This window comes from Notamacropus eugenii, chromosome 4 (assembly GCF_028372415.1).
Source record: "Notamacropus eugenii isolate mMacEug1 chromosome 4, mMacEug1.pri_v2, whole genome shotgun sequence".
Classification (NCBI taxonomy): Eukaryota; Metazoa; Chordata; class Mammalia; order Diprotodontia; family Macropodidae; genus Notamacropus; species Notamacropus eugenii.
The window spans coordinates 65144331-65162196 of NC_092875.1; the positions used below are offsets into that span (position 1 = coordinate 65144331).

General features: G+C 50.6%; 2 protein-coding genes across 12 annotated transcripts in view; one reads left to right on the top strand and one right to left on the bottom strand.

Moving 5' to 3' along the window:
• LOC140499726 (uncharacterized) overlaps window positions 1–3570 on the bottom strand; it is a 12444-nt gene extending 8874 nt beyond the window's left edge. For 7 of the 11 annotated variants that reach the window (XM_072601529.1, XM_072601526.1, XM_072601520.1 and 4 more), the window contains exons 1-3: window positions 2229–3570; window positions 1429–1559; window positions 1020–1265 (exon numbers count right to left, since the gene is read on the bottom strand). In XM_072601529.1, the coding sequence (XP_072457630.1) occupies window positions 1520–1559; window positions 2229–2746 (558 nt within the window). In that variant the 5' untranslated portion in view covers window positions 2747–3570 and the 3' untranslated portion in view covers window positions 1020–1265; window positions 1429–1519. Of the gene's footprint in view, window positions 1–1019; window positions 1266–1428; window positions 1560–2030; window positions 2120–2228 lie in introns of those variants that run through there. The other 4 variants (XR_011965522.1, XR_011965523.1, XM_072601528.1 and 1 more) reach the window with 2 other exon arrangements.
• Window positions 2240–17297, top strand: ABHD17A (abhydrolase domain containing 17A, depalmitoylase). Its single transcript, XM_072601519.1, has 5 exons — window positions 2240–2377; window positions 5202–5796; window positions 8540–8734; window positions 15078–15257; window positions 16378–17297. Exons 2-5 carry the CDS (start codon window positions 5474–5476, stop codon window positions 16601–16603), a joined length of 924 nt encoding a protein of 307 aa, XP_072457620.1. The 5' UTR covers window positions 2240–2377; window positions 5202–5473; the 3' UTR covers window positions 16604–17297.
• The last annotated feature ends 569 nt before the right edge of the window (window positions 17298–17866 follow it).

Genomic DNA, 17866 nt, shown 5'->3' on the forward strand with positions numbered 1-17866 from the left:
ATGCTAGGCCTCCAGGCTGGCCCCAACTTCCCTTTGTAGACTTATCTCCTCCTGCTCCCTGCATCCTTCCTCCTCTTTCCCAGCATGCCAGAAGGCCTCTGAACATGCTCAGTTCCCCTGTCAGTCCCCTCCCAGCTTCCAGGGAATTCCCTGGCCTTTAATGTCCCTTCCAGCCTCCCCTTTAAGGCCTAATGTTTGAGTCACCTGCAGAGGAAGCCTGCCCAGGTGCCATCCCTCCCCCATCGGCCTGTTTCCCAGGGCATCTGGCCCTTTCTTTAGGCACTTCGCACAGTGTCTGTTGCCATCTCCTTTGCTTCATAGGTTTCATATACACCAACACATGTACAAATTGTGTCCCTTGTCCCTGCTAAAAAGTCCCTTTAAGGTCCTGGTATCCCCAGAGCCCACACAGTGCCTCCAGTACAGAGGCTGGGTCTAGGATTTCACTGACAAAGAAAACTCCCAAATGAAGAAGCCCCTTTGTCCAAGCAGGCTGTGACTTTCTCTGCAGGCTGCCCGGGGGTGAGGGGGTGTCAACACCAGGTCTGCAGGTGCCACAGTCCCTTCTGAATGCAGCCAGAAAACCAGTAAGCTATAAGTGGGAAATATTTGACAACCAAAAAATACAATAAGACATCACGTTAACGTGTAGTTTTCTCAGTCAAGATGTGGCCCACGTGGATCCCATATCTTTCTTTAGTGGCCCCATTTCTACTTGAGTTGATACCACTGGCCTAGCTAAGTTAAATGACTTGTCCAGGATCTTACAGTCAGTGTGTGAGATAGGACTTCACTTGGCTATGGGCTATGTGCTAGGGCCAGTTTCTTTATCCTCTACTGCACACTCACTTCCTCTCCCATTGTTAAAGAGTTCCCTTCCAAATGACTTTCTATCACTTGTTATACTCTGTATTCACCTACCTGTGTTCAGGTTGTATCGTCCCCCAGGACAACTGAAGTTACCTGAGGGCAGGGACAGTTTTGTTTTTGTCTATCTCTAGCCAGTTTAGTGATCTTACCATTGTGGGTATCCTCTCCAAAAATAAAGATCTCAGCCAGACACCAGTCTGGGTCTTGCCATCTCCATCAGGGGTCTACCAATAAAGCAAGCATTTTATGCCTGGGTGCCAGACTTGGCTTTCCTGATAACTTTTATCTGGATCTCAGTTTCCTCCTCTGTAAATTAAGGAGGGTTGAACTGAATGGTTTTGAAGATCTCTTTCAGCTTCTCTAAACTTGTATGATTCTAAATCTGGGTTGAGTCCCTGGAGAATTGAGAAGAGAGAAGTCAAGTGGAGGAGTGAAAAAGTGAAAAGTGAAAAAGCTGGGAGGAGGAGAGAAGCAGCTTGGGAAGGGAAGGGAGAAGGTCATTTGTGGGGGTTGCTGAATGGGTTTAAGTGGCAGTGGGAGTGGGGGTGGGGAGCCTACCTCTGATTTGTCCAGCTCCTTCTAACTATATCCTATGGTCTAATACTGATTCCGGCTCTTTTATGGTAAGCACCCTGTAACTGGTGAGCTCTTAGAGGCTCTGGACCAGGCCTGGGCTTAGGAATGTGTATCTGTCAAAATGATGGAATGAAAGAGGGGTGAAGGGAATCTCAGAGCCGAAGGGGACCCTCTCCCTCCCCAGCGGCCCCCTCCTGTCCACCCCCTGTCCTCTGACTTATTCCCCCTCTGATCCTCTCTCTCCTCCCCTCCTTTGTCTTCTAAACCCTTCCTGAAGAGGCCCCCCTCCCTTGTCTCCCTTGGCCCCCTAACTCCCGCTTCCTTCCCCCCCCTTCAGGGACCCTCTACTTCTTCCCCTCTCTTTTCTCTTCTCTCCCCACTGACTTCCTCCCTCCTTCTCCCCTCCTACTTCTTTCTAAGTGACCTCCTCCCTCACCGGTCCTCCCTGCTCCCTCTTTCCCCGTCCCCTCCGGCCCCCTTCTCTTTTTCCTTCCTCTGGGGACTCCTTCCTTCTTTCCTGGTCCTCCCTCCCTCTTCTTTTCTTTCTCTAACGTCTCCCTCCCTCTCGTCCTCTCGGGTCAGACCTCCTCCTCTCGGCTGCCCTCCCCACTCCCTTGTCCCTCTCTCCTTCCTCCTCCTGGCTTCCTCCCCTCCCCACCTCCCCTGGCCCCGCCCAGCCCGCCCGCCCCGCCTCCACCCAGGCCCCGCCCCTCCACGTCACTTCCTGGGGGGAGGGGCGGCGGGTGGGGGGGACGGGCGGGGGAGCGGCGGCTCCTCCTCACCTCCACATCCGCCGGAGCGGCGAGGACGAGGCGAGCGCGGCCGGATCCCGGAGCCGAGCGCAGCGGGCCGGGGGCGGGATCGGGGCCAGGCCGGGCATGGAGCGCGGGGCCGGGGGGCGCGGCTGGGGCGGCGGCGGCGGCCCGGAGCGGTGAGTGCGGCCGAGCTCGGGGGGCGGGCCTCCCCACAACGGTCCCGCGGAGATGGGGGTGGGGGGAGGACCAGGCAGAGGGCTGGGAAGGGGGCCGGCCGGACCTGACCGTTTCCCGGGCCGGGGACGCGAGGCCAGGCCGCGGACGCTGCCCCGGGACGGCCCTGCGGCCCCGGGAACACGCACCGAGTGGGAGCGTGAGTGTGACCCGGACAGACAGACGTGGGGGGGAGGGGGCAGCGAGACAGGCCCGGCGACTGGGCGAGTGCGCGACCCAGGGGGAGGGGACCCTCCCGGCGGCCCGAGGAGACCCCTCGGTGGGCCGCGGGCCCTTCCTGGGGACCCCAGCCCTGACCACAGTAGGCGCATAATAAATGCTTATTACCCAGTCCCGGCTGAGTGTATCCCAGGGTGTGTAAGGGACGGGACATTGCGTATGAGGAGGCGCCCCTGGTGTGACTTTGTGTGTGCGGAGCCCCTTGGGGGGTGCCCGGGGCATCGCTTATGTCACAGAAATGGTGATTCTTCCGAAGTCGCCCCCAGCCGCCCAGGATCCCCTAGAAACAGGGCTGGGGCTGCCCTTCCCCGCGGGGACCCTTCCGACCCGGGCAGTCCGGGGTCCTCTGGGGCCCTTCTCCTCCGCCCTTGGCCCCCCGGGGCCCAGCTGCCAGTGCCCTGCTCCTTGAGACAGCTTACCATCTGCTCCTTAGAATCTTGTGCACGCCCAGCTGTGTGTGCAAGGGATTTGTTGGCGCCTTGTCCTCCCCGTTAGAATGGAAGCTCTTTGAGGGCAGGCACTGTTTTGTGCCTTCCTCTGTATCCCCGGCCTAAGTTAGCTCCCTGCTTCTAGAGAGGGAGCTTTGTGGAGGGACTGGGAGGTGCTGCATTTGTGTGGGACAGACTCCCTGTGTAATAAGACATTGAGACATTGTGTACGGCCCTGTTTGTGTCAGGAGTGTCCAGTGTGTGTGGTCCAGGGAGCTGTGCAACAGATGGTGTGTGAGAGGGTATGTGATCCACACACTGGGCAACATTCATTGTGTGAGTGGACACTTCGGGTAAGACTGTGACAGACACAGGGTGTGTGTGACACTCATTGCTTGCATGCAGCTCTGTGTGCAGATCCCAGGGTGTTGTGCAGTAGACTCCAGGAGCTTGTGTGCCAGGCTGTGCAGCACACAACGTATGTGATACACAACGTGTGTACGACACTGAGCATGCGACAAACACACTGTGGGAGGGTACATGCATATGGAACAGTTGTCTAAGGAGACTGTTTGTCCCAGTTGCTCTGTATAAGAGACAGACTATAGGAGACACTGTGTGTGACTAAGAGGGTAAAACTGACCAGGAAGTTGTATGTGACTGTGAGACACTGAGAGTGAGTGTGTGGCTGGGAGAGAGATCCTGCTTGAGAGAGATTGTGTGTGACTATGAGAGAGAGTGAGGAGAGGGGGCTTGTGGGGGAGACTTCATGGGTGATGCTGTAGGGGCTGTATGACACAGACAAGGATGAGTGACATCATATGAGTGACAGTATATAACAGTATGTGGGAGACATAGTATACAGGAGAGGCAGGTGTGTCCAAGGTAGAGTATGCATGTACCCTGGACACAGTATATATAAAAGGTATAGCGTGTGGGTGAGGAACATGTACAACCTGTGAGATTTGTGTACATCATGTGAAGTGTTAGAGAATGTGTGTGGTGAAGGGGAAGCGGTGGGCAGCTATATATATATATGTATGTGTGTGTGTGTGTGTATGTACCTGTATGTATGGGGTTGCATGTGTGTGAGAGAGAGAGAGAGAGATTGAGAAAAGGCACCCTAGGTATGAGACTGCATGGGAGCAGGAGCTCTTTGCAATCCACATGGCAGATTGTATAAGAAAAAATGATCAGTGTTTCTGGTGTGTGTGCATAAGAAGGAGATGCATGTCGTGTGTATGGGTGCAGTGCATGCATATGAGAGAGATACATGTGGAAGAGAAATCTATGTCAATACATATGTGTTTGAGGAAGTATGTCTGTGTAAGGAAAGTGACTTCATCTGTGTGCAACTGAGCATCTTTTTTGAGGATATAGACATGTGAGAATGAGGGTGTGCATGTCTATATTGTGAACGGTATAATGTATCAGATATTGGGGGGATGTGGTGTGTTTGGGGACAGATATCTCTGTCAGGTAGATGCAACAGATATTTCTGTTGGCCCTGGACACTTCCTTTTTCTGTGGGAAGTCCTCCCTTCTTTGTGCTGATTGTTTTATGGGTACTTGGGAGGGTCTGTAAACAACAGGCATTTCTTGATTTGGAAAGCTGAGGCAGGAGGGTGTAATGGAGTTCCCCTAGCTCAGAGCCACCCTCCCAGGAGTTCCCATACTACTGCATACTGCTACTCAGAGGCAGGGGAGATCCTGAATGGGGGATATGTAGTCAGAGGACCTGGGTTCGAATCCCATCTCTGCCACTTAATTGCCTTTGTGATCTCTAGCAAGTCACCTCTCTTTGGAATTCAGCTTCCCTTTCTGACAAGGCCCCTTCTACATCTAAAGTCTCTGTTCTTATTCTCCTAACCAGTCAAAGTCACCCACAGATTCATTCTTACTCTTTCTCCTGTGTTCCAGGTCACATCTTCTGCTTTCCTTCCCCTAGATTTCCCCAGTCTCCTTGTGTGGATGGTGAATGCCTCTGTATTCCTTAAAAGTCCTGCCATTGGCACCAGGGTGGGAGACAGGAGCCAAAGAGGTCTTACTTTTGAGCAGCATGGTGGATCTTTTTGGACCCTGTTTTCATGGCCTCTTCTCTTCCTCCTTTACCCCACAGGCCTTCCCTAGCTGGAACTTGGAGGAGAATGGCCCGGGTGCCCCTTATGACTGGGCTCGGACCACAATGGTTCCCTGTCCAGCTGTCCTAACAGGTACTTTGTACAGGGTGGAGGCTGAGGGGAAGCACAGCACAGTCTTTCCCACTTGTGTTTTGGAAAACAAAAATTAAAAAGCAAATTCTGCTTTGAAGACATTGTATCCCCAGAGCTTTGGGCACCACAGCCTTGGATCTGGGGTCCTCCCTCACATAAGCGTGACTCCCTCTCCGCCATGAACGGCCTATCCATCAGCGAACTCTGCTGCCTCTTCTGCTGCCCACCCTGTCCTGGCCGAATCGCAGCCAAATTGGCCTTCCTGCCTCCAGAGCCTACCTACTCCCTTGTGGCCGAGCCTGAACCGGGTTCCAGTGGAGGGGGCTCCACCCCAGGGCGGGGTTCTGGGGGGGCCCTCGGCCGCTGGAAATTGCACCTGACGGAGCGAGCCGATTTCCAGTATACACAGCGTGATCTAGACACCACTGAAGTCTTCTTTACCAAGAGCAATCGGGGGAACCGCATTTCCTGTATGTACGTCCGCTGTGTGCCAGGGGCCAGGTAAGTGTCCTCAAGGAAGCCTGGCAGCCTCTCTATGGCAGGATCGGCTTCAGGGCCATTTGGGGTTTCCGTGGAGCTGGCTTCTTCAGCTCATTGAAGGGGGAGATGTGTGTGTATGTGCGTGTGTGTGTGTGTGTGTGTTTTAAAACATTCAGTTTGAAAATGTGTGGTAAAGTCACTCACATTTATCTGAAGTCTTTTCCCTGTGACATGTGGTTAGTGCAGGTAGGGTTATTCCTCTCTCCAGGTGAAGAAACCGTGGCCCATGACTGGGATTATCTGAGCCATGATGAGGATGCCCAGAAAAGGCTGGGCAACAGTCACAAGCTTGTGAAGTGTGAGGAAGACTTGACAAGTGGCATCTGGCCTGGCCCTGTGATGGGGGCACTAGTTGAGCATAGTATTAGTCAGTGTTTCTATTAAAAAAAGATGTGTGTCATTCATCCACGACATTGGTTCCTTCTGTATTGGGACTCTGGTGCCTTTCTCTGTCACTCCTCTCCACCCTCTCCCAGTGCCCCTTCAGGCATCTGGTATGTGATGGATGTGGCCAGTGTTGGGAGAATCTGCTCCATGGTCTTTTTCTGGGAAGAGATGGATGTCTAGGCCCATAGTGGGTTTGCATTACGTGTGTATGTGCTAATGTGTGGCATGGGAGCCCAGTGAGGAAACAGGGAGGCTTGGTTTGGGTCATGGGCAAATCACTTACCTTCTCACAGCTCAAACAAGGGGGTCACAGTTAGTAGGTCAGCTAAGGCCAGGCACGTTATTTCAAGGCTAGGAAGTTCTTGATGATTACTGGCCATTTTTAAAGCACTTTCTATTTTGCCAAAGCTTTCCACAGTCAATCAATTGAAGACTTTTGTTCAGGGCCTTTTGTGTAGGGGACTCACACTCTAATAGGGTGAAAAACAGGTATAATACAAGGTTGAGGAGATGAAATGGGACCTGAGAGCCAACCAGAGGCCCGAGTTGGAGGGCCACTTCTGGTACATTCTGGCTGGGTGACCCTGGTACAGTCATTTGGTTAACCACTCAGAGCCACTAAGGTGCAGAAGTGATTATACCAGTGATCTCACAGGACCAGCCCCATCCCTACAAGGGAGGCTATGATAGAGGTAGAAGAGAAACACAAATAAAATAATTCTAAGAAAATTTGAGGAGAAAGATTGTTTTTACCAGTAGTAGAAAAAGTTTTGTGAAGGAGACAGCCCCTAAACTGAACCTTCAAAGAACAGAGAGGTTACCAGGCAGCAGTTGGGGGAGATGATGTCCTAGGCATGAGGCCTTTGGGAATGTGTGGCGGTGGGAAAAGAATCGCATAGTCAGGGAGCAGCTGGTAGAGAGTGGCTTGTGTGGCTGGAACGTTGACTGGGTTAAGAGGGGAGAAACGCATTGTAGAGGCCTTTACATTCCAAACCAAGGGATTAGGTTTGATCTTACAGGCATTGGGAGCCACCCAAAATTCTTGAGCAAAAGAGTGACACAGTCAGAACTCTTCCTTAGAACGATCCTTTTGGCAGCTGTGTTGAGACATGGAAAGGCCAGAGGCTTGGAGAGGATAGGACACATTTGTGCAGCATTTTATAGTTCTTATCTCACCTGAATCTCACAGTAACCTTGTAAAGTCACATGCCAATAGTAGTGCAAATATCCCCATTTTAATAGTGGAGCAAACTAAGGCTAAGCGAGGTGAACCAACTTTTCCAGGATCAGTGGCAAGGCCAAGACTCTCCTTACTTCTGATCTAGGGCTTTTTTCACCACATATTTCCCCTTGGTGGGATTGTCTTAAGCACTTACCAGGCAGTTCTGTGGGTGCCAATCACATTCCTTCCAGAGCAGCAGCAGCCCCTCCTAACCTTGGGACGATAGGCCCCTTGGAAGAGGCTCTGGTGACAGACAGGCCTCAGTGATGCTGTGGAGACCTTTTAGCCCTCCCATCCCCTTAGACCTGCCCCAACATTGGTCCTGGCCAGTTGACTTCAACCCCAAGAGCCAGAGAAAAAGACCAGCCTAATTGGGAACAGAAGAAACAAAACACGGGGAGGAACACCAGGTCCCAGATAGCACACTGGCACCTTCGGGGGTGTCACAGACTCCCTGGGATTCTTCCTTCCCTTTCTCATAGTTGGTGCTGAATCAGTGTTGGTGGAACAAAATTGGCAGCATGGAAAGGGGGCCTGGCAGGGAGCCTGGGCAGTAGATGCTTATGACGACAAGTGAGAGAAGGCAGTGGATAGGTTTGGGCCAGCGATAAGTAGCTCAGTCATACATGTATGTATGTGCATGTATGTGTGTGTGTGTACATGTGCATGTATGTGTGTATGTGCAAATACTCTGAGAATCCATGCCTGAGTAGCTAGCTGGTGGGACCTGGTGTCTCAGCTCTACCCCTTCCTGGCTATGGGAGTTTGGGAAGTGACTTAACAACCTCCCAAGCTGTAGTGATACCTGTGCTGTCTCCCAGGAAGTGAAGTTTGTACACCTTGAAGTGGCCTACAAATTGGAGTTGTTATTTACTGCTGATAACCAGCAGACCTCTGACTGAGGGGAGCGTGTCTGGGCCAGCCACCTCCTGAGCCCATCAACCTGCTCCTCAGGCTTGATTAGGGGTGTTTCTTCCCCTGCTGCCTGCACTTTTAAGTTGTTTATTTCTCTTTGGGACCCCTTAAGAACTGAAAGCACTGACAGGGATGAGCCTGCAGAGACCAGGATTCACCTTCCCCTCTTCTCACCTCCAGGTTCACAGTTCTGTTTTCCCATGGCAATGCCGTGGACCTGGGCCAGATGAGCAGCTTCTACATTGGCCTGGGCACCCGCATCAACTGCAACATCTTCTCTTATGACTACTCAGGCTACGGGGTGAGCTCAGGAAAACCCTCAGAGAAGAATCTCTATGCTGACATCGATGCTGCTTGGCAGGCCCTCCGAACCAGGTGAGCGTGGGCACGGCAGGCACCGAGCAGAGCCAGAATAGGGCTACGCTGCCAGCAGCACCACTCCCGGCACTCTGATTCTCAGCTTGCAGAGTCAGAACAGCTGAGGAGCAAACTTTGATCAAGCATCTAGTAGCTAGCTGACCCAGGTTTAAACTCAAGTCTTGTGATTCAGAATCCAATTCTTTTTTCACCATACCATACTGCCTCTTATCTTTTCTCTCTCCACCCTTAAGACCTCTTAGGATTTAACCCACTATTTCATTCTAGCTGTCTGGCCTCTCTCCCAGCCCCAGATTGATGAGTTCTGCTTCCTGCCCCCCAATGCTCTACCCAACCATGCTGGTCTCACTGTCTCACTTAATCACCAGGATGATCCTGACTCCCATCTTCCCTTGCCCTGGAATGCTCTCTCCATTCCTGTCTTCTTCCAAACCCTACCTGACCTCAAGTTAGGTCCTCCCTCTTCCATAGAGTTGTCCCTGAACATTCCAACCTATATTGTGTTCTCTTTCTTCCAAACTCCAATAACACATATTCAATCTATGTTGTGTACGCACTACTTTATATTGGAGAGAAAGAGAGAGGTACCTCAGGGTTGGAGAAGGACAAATACTGTTTCCATTTTCAAAAAAGAGACTAGAGTTTGCAAACTATAGGCCAGAAAGCCTGACTTCCTGATTGCCTTTGGTTTCTGGAAAAGTTCTAGAATATGTTATTAAAGTATATATTATTAAAACATATTACTAAATATATTAACTGTATTAAAAATATGGCTAGTGGACATCTAGAAAAGAAATCTATTATGACAGAGACCCAGAATGGTTTCATCAGTCAAGCAACAAGCAGTTATTAAGTACCTACTGTGTTCCAAGTAAAGAAAAATTCAGAAATGTGACAGTTCTTGCCTTCAAGAAACTTATATTTTACTAGAAGAATATAACTTGTTCATAGATAAGAATATCCATATCTCTCTTTATATGCATGCACATACACATAAACTAATACATATTGATGGGGTGAAGAAGGATGTACTCTCAAGTGGAGGGAGCAGGAAAGATCTTTTGAAGGAAGTAGTCCTTGAGCTAAAGAGCCTGAAATTCTAGTTCTAAGAGTTCCAAGAGGTAGAGATGAGGAAGGCATTCTAGACATTGTGACCATCTCCAGTAGAAGCTGGAATGGGGATGTCCCATAGATTAAACAGCACATGGGCCTGTTTGGCTGAACCAAGCAGGTGAGGAGAAGGGCTAAAATCTAATCACCTTAGGCTGGGCCAGTAGAAAAGATGGTTAGGGACCCTGGAGGCTCAGGTCTGGCATGGCTGGGTAGGAGGAAACTAAAGACTGGGGCCAGATAAGGCAGCTTTGATCTAGGCAGTTTGTGACCTAGACTTAGAGAAATTAGAGCCATAGGGAAGTAGTTTGTCATGCTTTTCCTAGTAGCAATGGTAATGTTTATTATTCTTCAAGTAAATGGTGGAAAATGGTGGCTGGAGGATTGTGCATTTGGTGCTGGGATAATTGGCAAGATGCTTGTGCTGTGGCTAGGTTCTGCCATTCCCCTGGGATGTGTAGCTGGGCTAGCTCTTGGGCTGGAGCTGGCTAGCTAGAGGGTTTGAGGGGAAGTTTCTCTTAGCCTCCCATTCAGAGATGGAGCAGCTCTCCTGAGTTTCCCAGACTTGGGCTGGGGGCAGGGTCCTGATGGGTGTGGCTCCTCATGGTGAGAGGAAGGTGACAGCAGAGCAGCTGGTACAATACCAGCCTAACTTTATCCCTTTTTCACTGGTTCCCAAACTTGTCAATCAGGGAAATGAGCGAGGTCTGGCTTAAGGGGAATCAAGGAGGGCATTGAACAGAGGCTCTCATGCTCTTCTCTTGGAAAAGATGGAGAGATGCAGGCCAGGTGACAGAGCAGTCAGCTGGGTTTAGAACTGTCTGAGGTTTGAAATCAGTCTGAAGGGCAGTTCAGGTGGGGCTTCTCCTCTGTTCCTAGCCCTGTGGTGCTGAACAGTTTCATTAGATCCTTAGATAAGAGCATGGACGACATGCTCATCATATTTGTGGGTGACAGATCTGGGAGGGGCAGTGAGCATGACACAGTCAGGTGATCCTGACAAGCCAGGACAGTGAGTGGAATTACACAAGATGTAGCCTAGAGATAATGATAAGGCCTTTTACTTGGGTTCAAAAAGTCACCTTTTTATTATATCGAATGAAGGAAGGCGTGGCTAGGCTGCAGTTCATTTAAAGACAGTGTGCAGATTTCACATGAGCCCCCAGCAGCGTTAATGCAGCCTGGGGCTGCCTCAGTAGACATGGGGTCCAGAGAGCTCCCGCTCCTCTTGGGCTTGGCCCCTTGTCTAGCCACATCTGAGGAAGAGGATCAGTATGCCACAGGAAGGGGAATGGCTTTGAATTCAGATCTGTCAAAGGAAGAGGGGGTGTTTAAGACTTATCCAGGATGATATGGCTGCCTTCAAGGGTTTGTCGGAGGAGGAGGGAACCACAGCATAGAAGCTGAAAAGAGGCCAGCGGGCCTCCATCGAGAGCTGCCCCCATGTGGAATGGGCTGACTCCAAAGGGTGGGCCACTCTTGGGCTGGGGAGGACAGTGGAGAGGGGTGCTGCTTTGGGTGTGGGAGGGCCTCCATGGCCACTGAGATATCTCCCCTTAGGGCAAGAATTCTTTTTGCCTTAGGCTAGGAATTCCATTACTCTGAGCCCAGACTCAGTGGTGGAGTCAGTATACCTGGAGCATTAGAGGTGGAAACTAGGCAGTGTAGTAGAGTAGTCATAGTAGTCCCTGAGTCTAGAAGGCCCTGGTTCAAATCCTGTCTCTCACCATGTGCCTGACCATGGGCAGATCATTTTGCCTTGCTGAGCTGTCTCCTCACCAGTAAAAATGGGAATAATGGATCCTAATACGTGAGGTTCCTACCTCCCAGGGTTGGGAGGCTCAGATCAGGTAATGTACTTTGCAAACCTCAAAAATCAACATATCAGTCAGTGGTTTCTCTCGTTTTAATTAGCATCATAAGGACTTACATATATATATATAGTCCAACTACCTCATTTTTTTCAAATCAGAAAACTGAGGCCCCTAGAGAAGTAACCTGCCCTAAATTACATATGTAATCAGTGAGGCTAGGATTTGAACCCAGGGAGGGCTTCCCTCCCAGTGCTCTTCCTCTCTCTTTTTACTGCACTACAAAGTTTAGTGAAATCTTTGCAGATAAAGCCAGCTTCCAGGTGCATAGTCAGGGCTAGTAGAGGGGAGGCATCAGCTGCCCCTCCCCAGTTGAGTTTAGGTCTGGATTCAGACCCTTACTAGCTGTAGGACCTTGGCAAGTTACTCTGAATCTCCTTTTCTGGCTCTCCGTTTGTATCCCTCCCTGCTCTCAGTTACTGGTATCCAATTCAGAGACTGAATCCCCTGGCCTGGGGCAGGGGAGGGAAGGGGAAGAACCCCAACAAATTAGGGTCCTGCTTTTTCCCTGAACTCTCCTTTAAGGATTCCAAGCAGCTTCCTCTCTCTGACCCTCCTATCTCCCCTACCTGGGCCCATCCTTCAGCAGGAACATAACCAGTGCCCTGCCCTTCCTCAGCACCCAGCTTGAAGCCTGGAAGTACCCCCGCCCCAACCGGTTCCACTTGCTCCCAGGACCCAAGGGGGCAGGGGGTGGGAAGCAGCAGCTGGCAGTAGAGCCTGAGGGCGGACTAGGGTGGGGGAGGCTGGCAAGTCCACTGTTACCAAGGAAACCTGCTGGGCACTGTTCCTAGGCACCAGCTCACCACCACCAGCACAGTCAGCAGAAGTTCCCCTAAGGCTGTTGTAGTTATGGGGGTGTATATGAAGGCCGTGAGACTGGTGCCAGAGTCCAGGCCACACCCCCAGCTGGGAGCTGACTTGGTTACCCAGGGAGAGGTGGCTGGGGCATTCCATGGTGGGCAGCAGGGGGCCTAGCCTGGGTGGTTCATCCTCTAATTGGGTCTTTAGTCTTTTCCTTTCTCTTTGAGTAATTGGAAAGAGGGGTCCTAGGAGAGGCTTACTTTCTTCACCTCTGGCAGGCTCCTCAGGGTCTTGAGAGACCTGAACAGAAGCTTGAGCAAACAGCATAGGCCTAGAGTTGACTGTGACCATAAATGTGCATGGTTATTATAGCACTTTATTACAAAGCACTTCCCTTACAATAAATGACTCGAGGTAGGCAGCACAAGTTTTATGATCTCCATTTTATAAGGGAGGTGACCAAGGCCCAAGAGGTAGAACACCTTGCCTGCGACACAGCTAGCAATTAGTGGATGTGGCCCTTGAATGCTGGTCATCTACAAGTGCCATGTTTTTCCCATTATCTCATTACAGCCCTCTATGTAATGATCATCCTTCACATTAGGATTGTCATCAGATTCATTATTGAATTTGTTCCCTAGGGCATTCCTTCAAGGTTGACAAAGTAAGTGGTGTTAGCCTCTTTTTGCTGTTGAGAAAAACAGTACCTACAGGGGGAAAAGTACTTACCCAAGGTCACACTGTCAGTGGCAGAGCCAAGGCCTGAACCCAAGTCCAGGACTACAATTGGGCTCTTTCCACTGTACCATATAACTGTTAAAGATAGCAGACTACCCACCCCTTTTATTCAGTGGGGACAGAAATTGATTTCTCCCACCCCAGCTGCCTAATTGCAAGGGTTTTCTGGATCTTCTTTCTTCGAGGACTTTGAGATCCTTGAAAGAGAGGCTGGGTTATAATGAAACCACCTTCTCCACCCCAGCTGGGATGACAATATCACCGACTACTGGTGATCCTGGAAGAGGACTAGTTCTTTTCACCACAGAGCTCAGCAGGCTGGTAGTCAGTCCACAAGCACTTACTTCTCACCTCCCCTGTCTTAAAAATAACACATGGGCCAGCTCTGGGGAAGCTCAAAGTCTAATAATGACATCTAATTATAGAAGTTGGAAGTTAGCTCGGGGCTGATTTGGCCCAGTCTTTCCAACATAGAGCTGTCTAACCTGCATGCACTTCAACACCACCATTGGCTCTTAAGGAAGCCACTTCCATTTTGGACTATTCCATTTGTTGGGGAAGTTTTTCTTTATGTTGAGGTAAAATTTTCTTCCCTCGAATTTCTGCCCAGACATATACACGAACAACTAAGCATTCGAAGCTACGTGCGCCCACAGGGTCTGACAGCTTTGGCAGAACCAAAGGACTGTAGGTAAAGGCAAGATCATTGTGGACCGAAGGGGTCAGGGCAGGCTTCCCAGAGAGACAGGATCTGGACAGGAAATGAGGAGGCCCTGCCCCCCAAGCAAGGATTTGGATGTAGCATTCCCCATTTCCCTTTTGCCTAGCCCACTGTTCCTGAAAGGAAGCTTTAATACCTCATGCTCATGGTACTAGGCAAATCTGAAAACCTCCGTGAGCCTTGGTTTTCTCATCCGTAAAATGGTGATAATAGGGATGTAAGGAAAGAGGGTTATTTGTAAATCTTAAGCATTGTAAAACAGGAAGAATTCATTGTCATCATCATCATCATCATCATCATCGTAGGAAAAAAGCTCATCTTAGAGTCTGAAGAACTGGGATTTCTCACAGCTCGAACCAGCTGCAGGACTTAAGCAGGTCAGCTACCTAGTCCTTTGGAAGGGTGTGCCAGGCATTGTGGAGCAGTAGGAGCAGCACTAAGCTGGGAGTTGGCACTTGGGTTCAAATCCTTGCTGGCTACCTGTGTGACCACGGCAGGTCACTTGGCTTCTTTGAACCTCAGTTTCCTCACGTATAGTTCCCAACACTTGTTATCACAGAGTGGTTGTGTGACTCGTTATACCCTCAAATGGGTATCAAGTATTGTGTGAGATTTCAAACATTCTACAAATGAAGGAGGTATTACTGTTGTTATCCTTCTGCTGCCTCCTATTAGCACAGAGGTGATGCCAGCTCTGGCAAGTCTTGCTAAGATGAAAGACTTCACACACAGGCCTGGCTGGCCACGTGTTGGGGTGTGTGTATACACACATGTATACCCTTGTAGTGTTAGGGCTCATTACCAGCCTCCACAATCCCGTGCTAATCCCAGAGGGCTCTGATGTGCATTGAGAATGAATGATTGGCAGGCCCACACCAAAGAAAGGCCAGATCCCTAAAGTGGGGAGAAGCCAGTGGGATGTTGTGGAGGAGTGCTGGCTTTGGAGTCCCAAGGGCCTATGGGGAAAATCCCATTCTGCTGCTTACTACCCGAGTGACCTCTCTTTCTGAACCTCCGTTGGACTCCATGCTTCTGTTAGATCTGGGGGAGGGAAGATCTGGGCCCAACCAATGACTCAGCTGCCCCTCTCCACCAGGTATGGCATCAGCCCAGAGAACATCATCTTGTATGGACAGAGCATCGGGACGGTGCCCACCGTGGACCTGGCCTCACGCTACGAGTGTGCTGCTGTGGTGCTGCATTCCCCCCTCACCTCAGGCATGAGGGTCGCCTTCCCTGATACCAAGAAGACCTATTGCTTTGACGCCTTCCCCAAGTGAGAGAATTCCCCCAATAGAGGGCACCTTGGGGTCGAGGGGGGGAACCTGCTTCTTCCCCAGAGAGGTCAACATTAGGTTAAATCCCAGTTCTAACACCTCAGGGAAATGCTTTGTGAACCTTAAAGTGCTATAGTAACATGAGCAAAGCAAAGGGTGTTGGCCAGGCTGGCATGGGGAATGTCCGTAGACCTAAAAGCAGAGGAAGGCCTTGCTGCCGTCCCCTCGTCCTTTTGATGCCCCCTAGACATCTGGGAATAATTCCCCCGCTACATTGTGCCTGCTTCCTAGAAAGACCAGCCTGATTCCAGCTGAGGGTCCCTAAATCCCAGGCTGGAGCTCTCTTTGGAAGGGTGAGGCAGTGGGATTTTTACCTAGTGTCCAAAGCAGATGCCTCCTCCCTCTCATCCCCCAAAAATGAACTGATGAAACCAGCCTAGTCTATTGGCATCCTGGACTTAGGTTCTGATCTCAGTGTTGCTGCTTAGTGGCCACATGACCCTGAGCTGTAGTGTCCAGCTGAAAAGTCATGATAACAGCTCAAGCCTTGATAGCACATTAATGTTTCCAGTGTGTAGGCAATACAAGTATAATACCCACTTTATAGATGGGGAAAGTTGAGATCTGAGAGAAATGACCTGCCCAGGCTCACACAGCTAGTATTTGACCCCATAGCTCAGCTGATCTCAAACCTGGCCCTTTTCCTCATTATTTCATGCAGGGTATGGCGTGGGGCAAATGAGAGCCAAGTCAGTGTAGGTTATGGGAGGCATGCTGGATTTGGGGTCAGAGGACCTGGGCCTCATTTTTCCTTGCCTACCTATTGAGAGCACTGAACTTGTTGACTTCTGAGGTCTCTAGAATCCTCTCATTCCTCGTAGCACATCTCCGTTACCTGAACGTAATTTCTGCTACCCAAAAGACAATTTCCTTGAGGGATGGTTGGGGGTAAGAAGGGAGACCTACCCAATAAATCTGAGGATTGAACATCCCCTTCCCACCCCAGAATGTTCTAGCTCCCCAATCTAGGTACAGAATGGGGTGGTGGGATGGTCTGTGTGTTAGGGACCTGGAGGCACCCCAAAACCAAGCCTGACCCCTCTCTCCCCTTCCCTACAGCATTGAGAAGGTCTCCAAGATCACATCGCCTGTGCTGATCATCCATGGCACTGAAGATGAGGTGATTGACTTCTCACACGGACTGGCGCTATATGAGCGCTGCCCGAAAGCTGTGGAGCCACTTTGGGTGGAGGGTGCCGGGCACAACGACATTGAGCTCTATAGTCAATACTTGGAGCGCCTTCGAAAGTTCATCTCACAGGAGCTGACCAACCAGCGCAACTGAGGCCCCCAGAGAGCCCCTCGGGGCAAGATGGGCACTACCAGGCACACAGGCCCGGGGAACCCACGGGGAGCTTGGAGCCACTGCTGATGAGTGACAACTCAACAGGGTCAGCCTGCTGGAGGATTCCTCACCCCTGGGCTTGCCCCTCCAGATCCAGTGCCCATGGCCTCTTCTGACACCCACTCCCCTTCCAGGAGAGGGGAGGGACAGAATGACCCCCATCTTTCTCCCCACAGAGTCCGCAGTGATGACCCCAAACTGCTGCTAACACTGGGGCTACCCCCACCACCTGGGAGGGACTGGGCAATCCAAACCTCCTCCTCTCCTGCTTCCCTTCCCTCTACCAGGACAATAGCAATAAGCCATCTGCCAAGTGTGGTAGGGGAGGACCTCAGTGGACCTCATTCTTCCCCATGTCCCTCCCCCCAAATCCCAAATTCCTGGGAAGGCAGTGACTGCATGAGAAACACCTGCCCTCCCTCCCCCCACAGCTCTCTCTGCCAATCAGGGAGGGATAGTCCTACCACACTCCAAGCCCCAACGTGACTCCCTCTCAGCAGGGCCCTTCATGATTTCAGACACCCAGACTCCCTTTCCCCACTCTCCCCAACATGTACAGATATACAGATAGACGGAAATATATCTGCATTCATTTTGGAAGCAAAAACAAAGAAATTAAAGATTTAAAATTTTACAGTTCCCGTCCCCCCCCTTTCCATTTCTTTCTATTGAGTTTTTTTCTTATAGGTAATTTTTCAGTGATCACTGCTAGGTCAACACAACAACAGTTATTATTCCCATTTGACAGATAAGGAAACTGAGGCAAAGAGCTTTATCCTAGGTCACAAGCTAGCAGAGCTTGATTAGAACCCAAATATAGGAGAAATTGCTTTGTTCTTTGTACCTTTTCTCCTCCTTTTCCTGCCCTGCTTTGACTGGCCATCCAAAAGATGGTAGGTCATGGACAGGATCAGAACACCCCAGGTGAGACGAGGGAGCTTCTTTGGGCACTCTGGGCCAATCTTTTTGGAAGTATCACCCCCTGGGGGCACTTGGTTCAAAGAGCACAGCAACTCTAAGGAAGGAATCCTCATGACTACATAATACAAGGAGAATCCTGAGATTATGTGGGTCAGAGGCTGGCTTAGCCTCTTCTTGGGCTGACCAAACCTCTTGCTCTGGGTTCTCTACCTTTATAACCTCGGGAAAGATTCCATTTCTGGTTCTTTAATGCAGAATTAGAGGGATAAGACATTGCTACAG

Coding starts and splice junctions, on each gene's coding strand:
- ABHD17A (XM_072601519.1), top strand. CDS start 5,474: ATGAACGGCCTATCCATCAGCGAACTCTGCTGCCTCTTCTGCTGCCCA. Junction 8,735..15,077: donor TGGCAGGCCCTCCGAACCAG/GTGAGCGTGGGC, acceptor CCTCTCCACCAG/GTATGGCATCAGCCCAGAGA. Junction 15,258..16,377: donor TGCTTTGACGCCTTCCCCAA/GTGAGAGAATTC, acceptor CCTTCCCTACAG/CATTGAGAAGGTCTCCAAGA.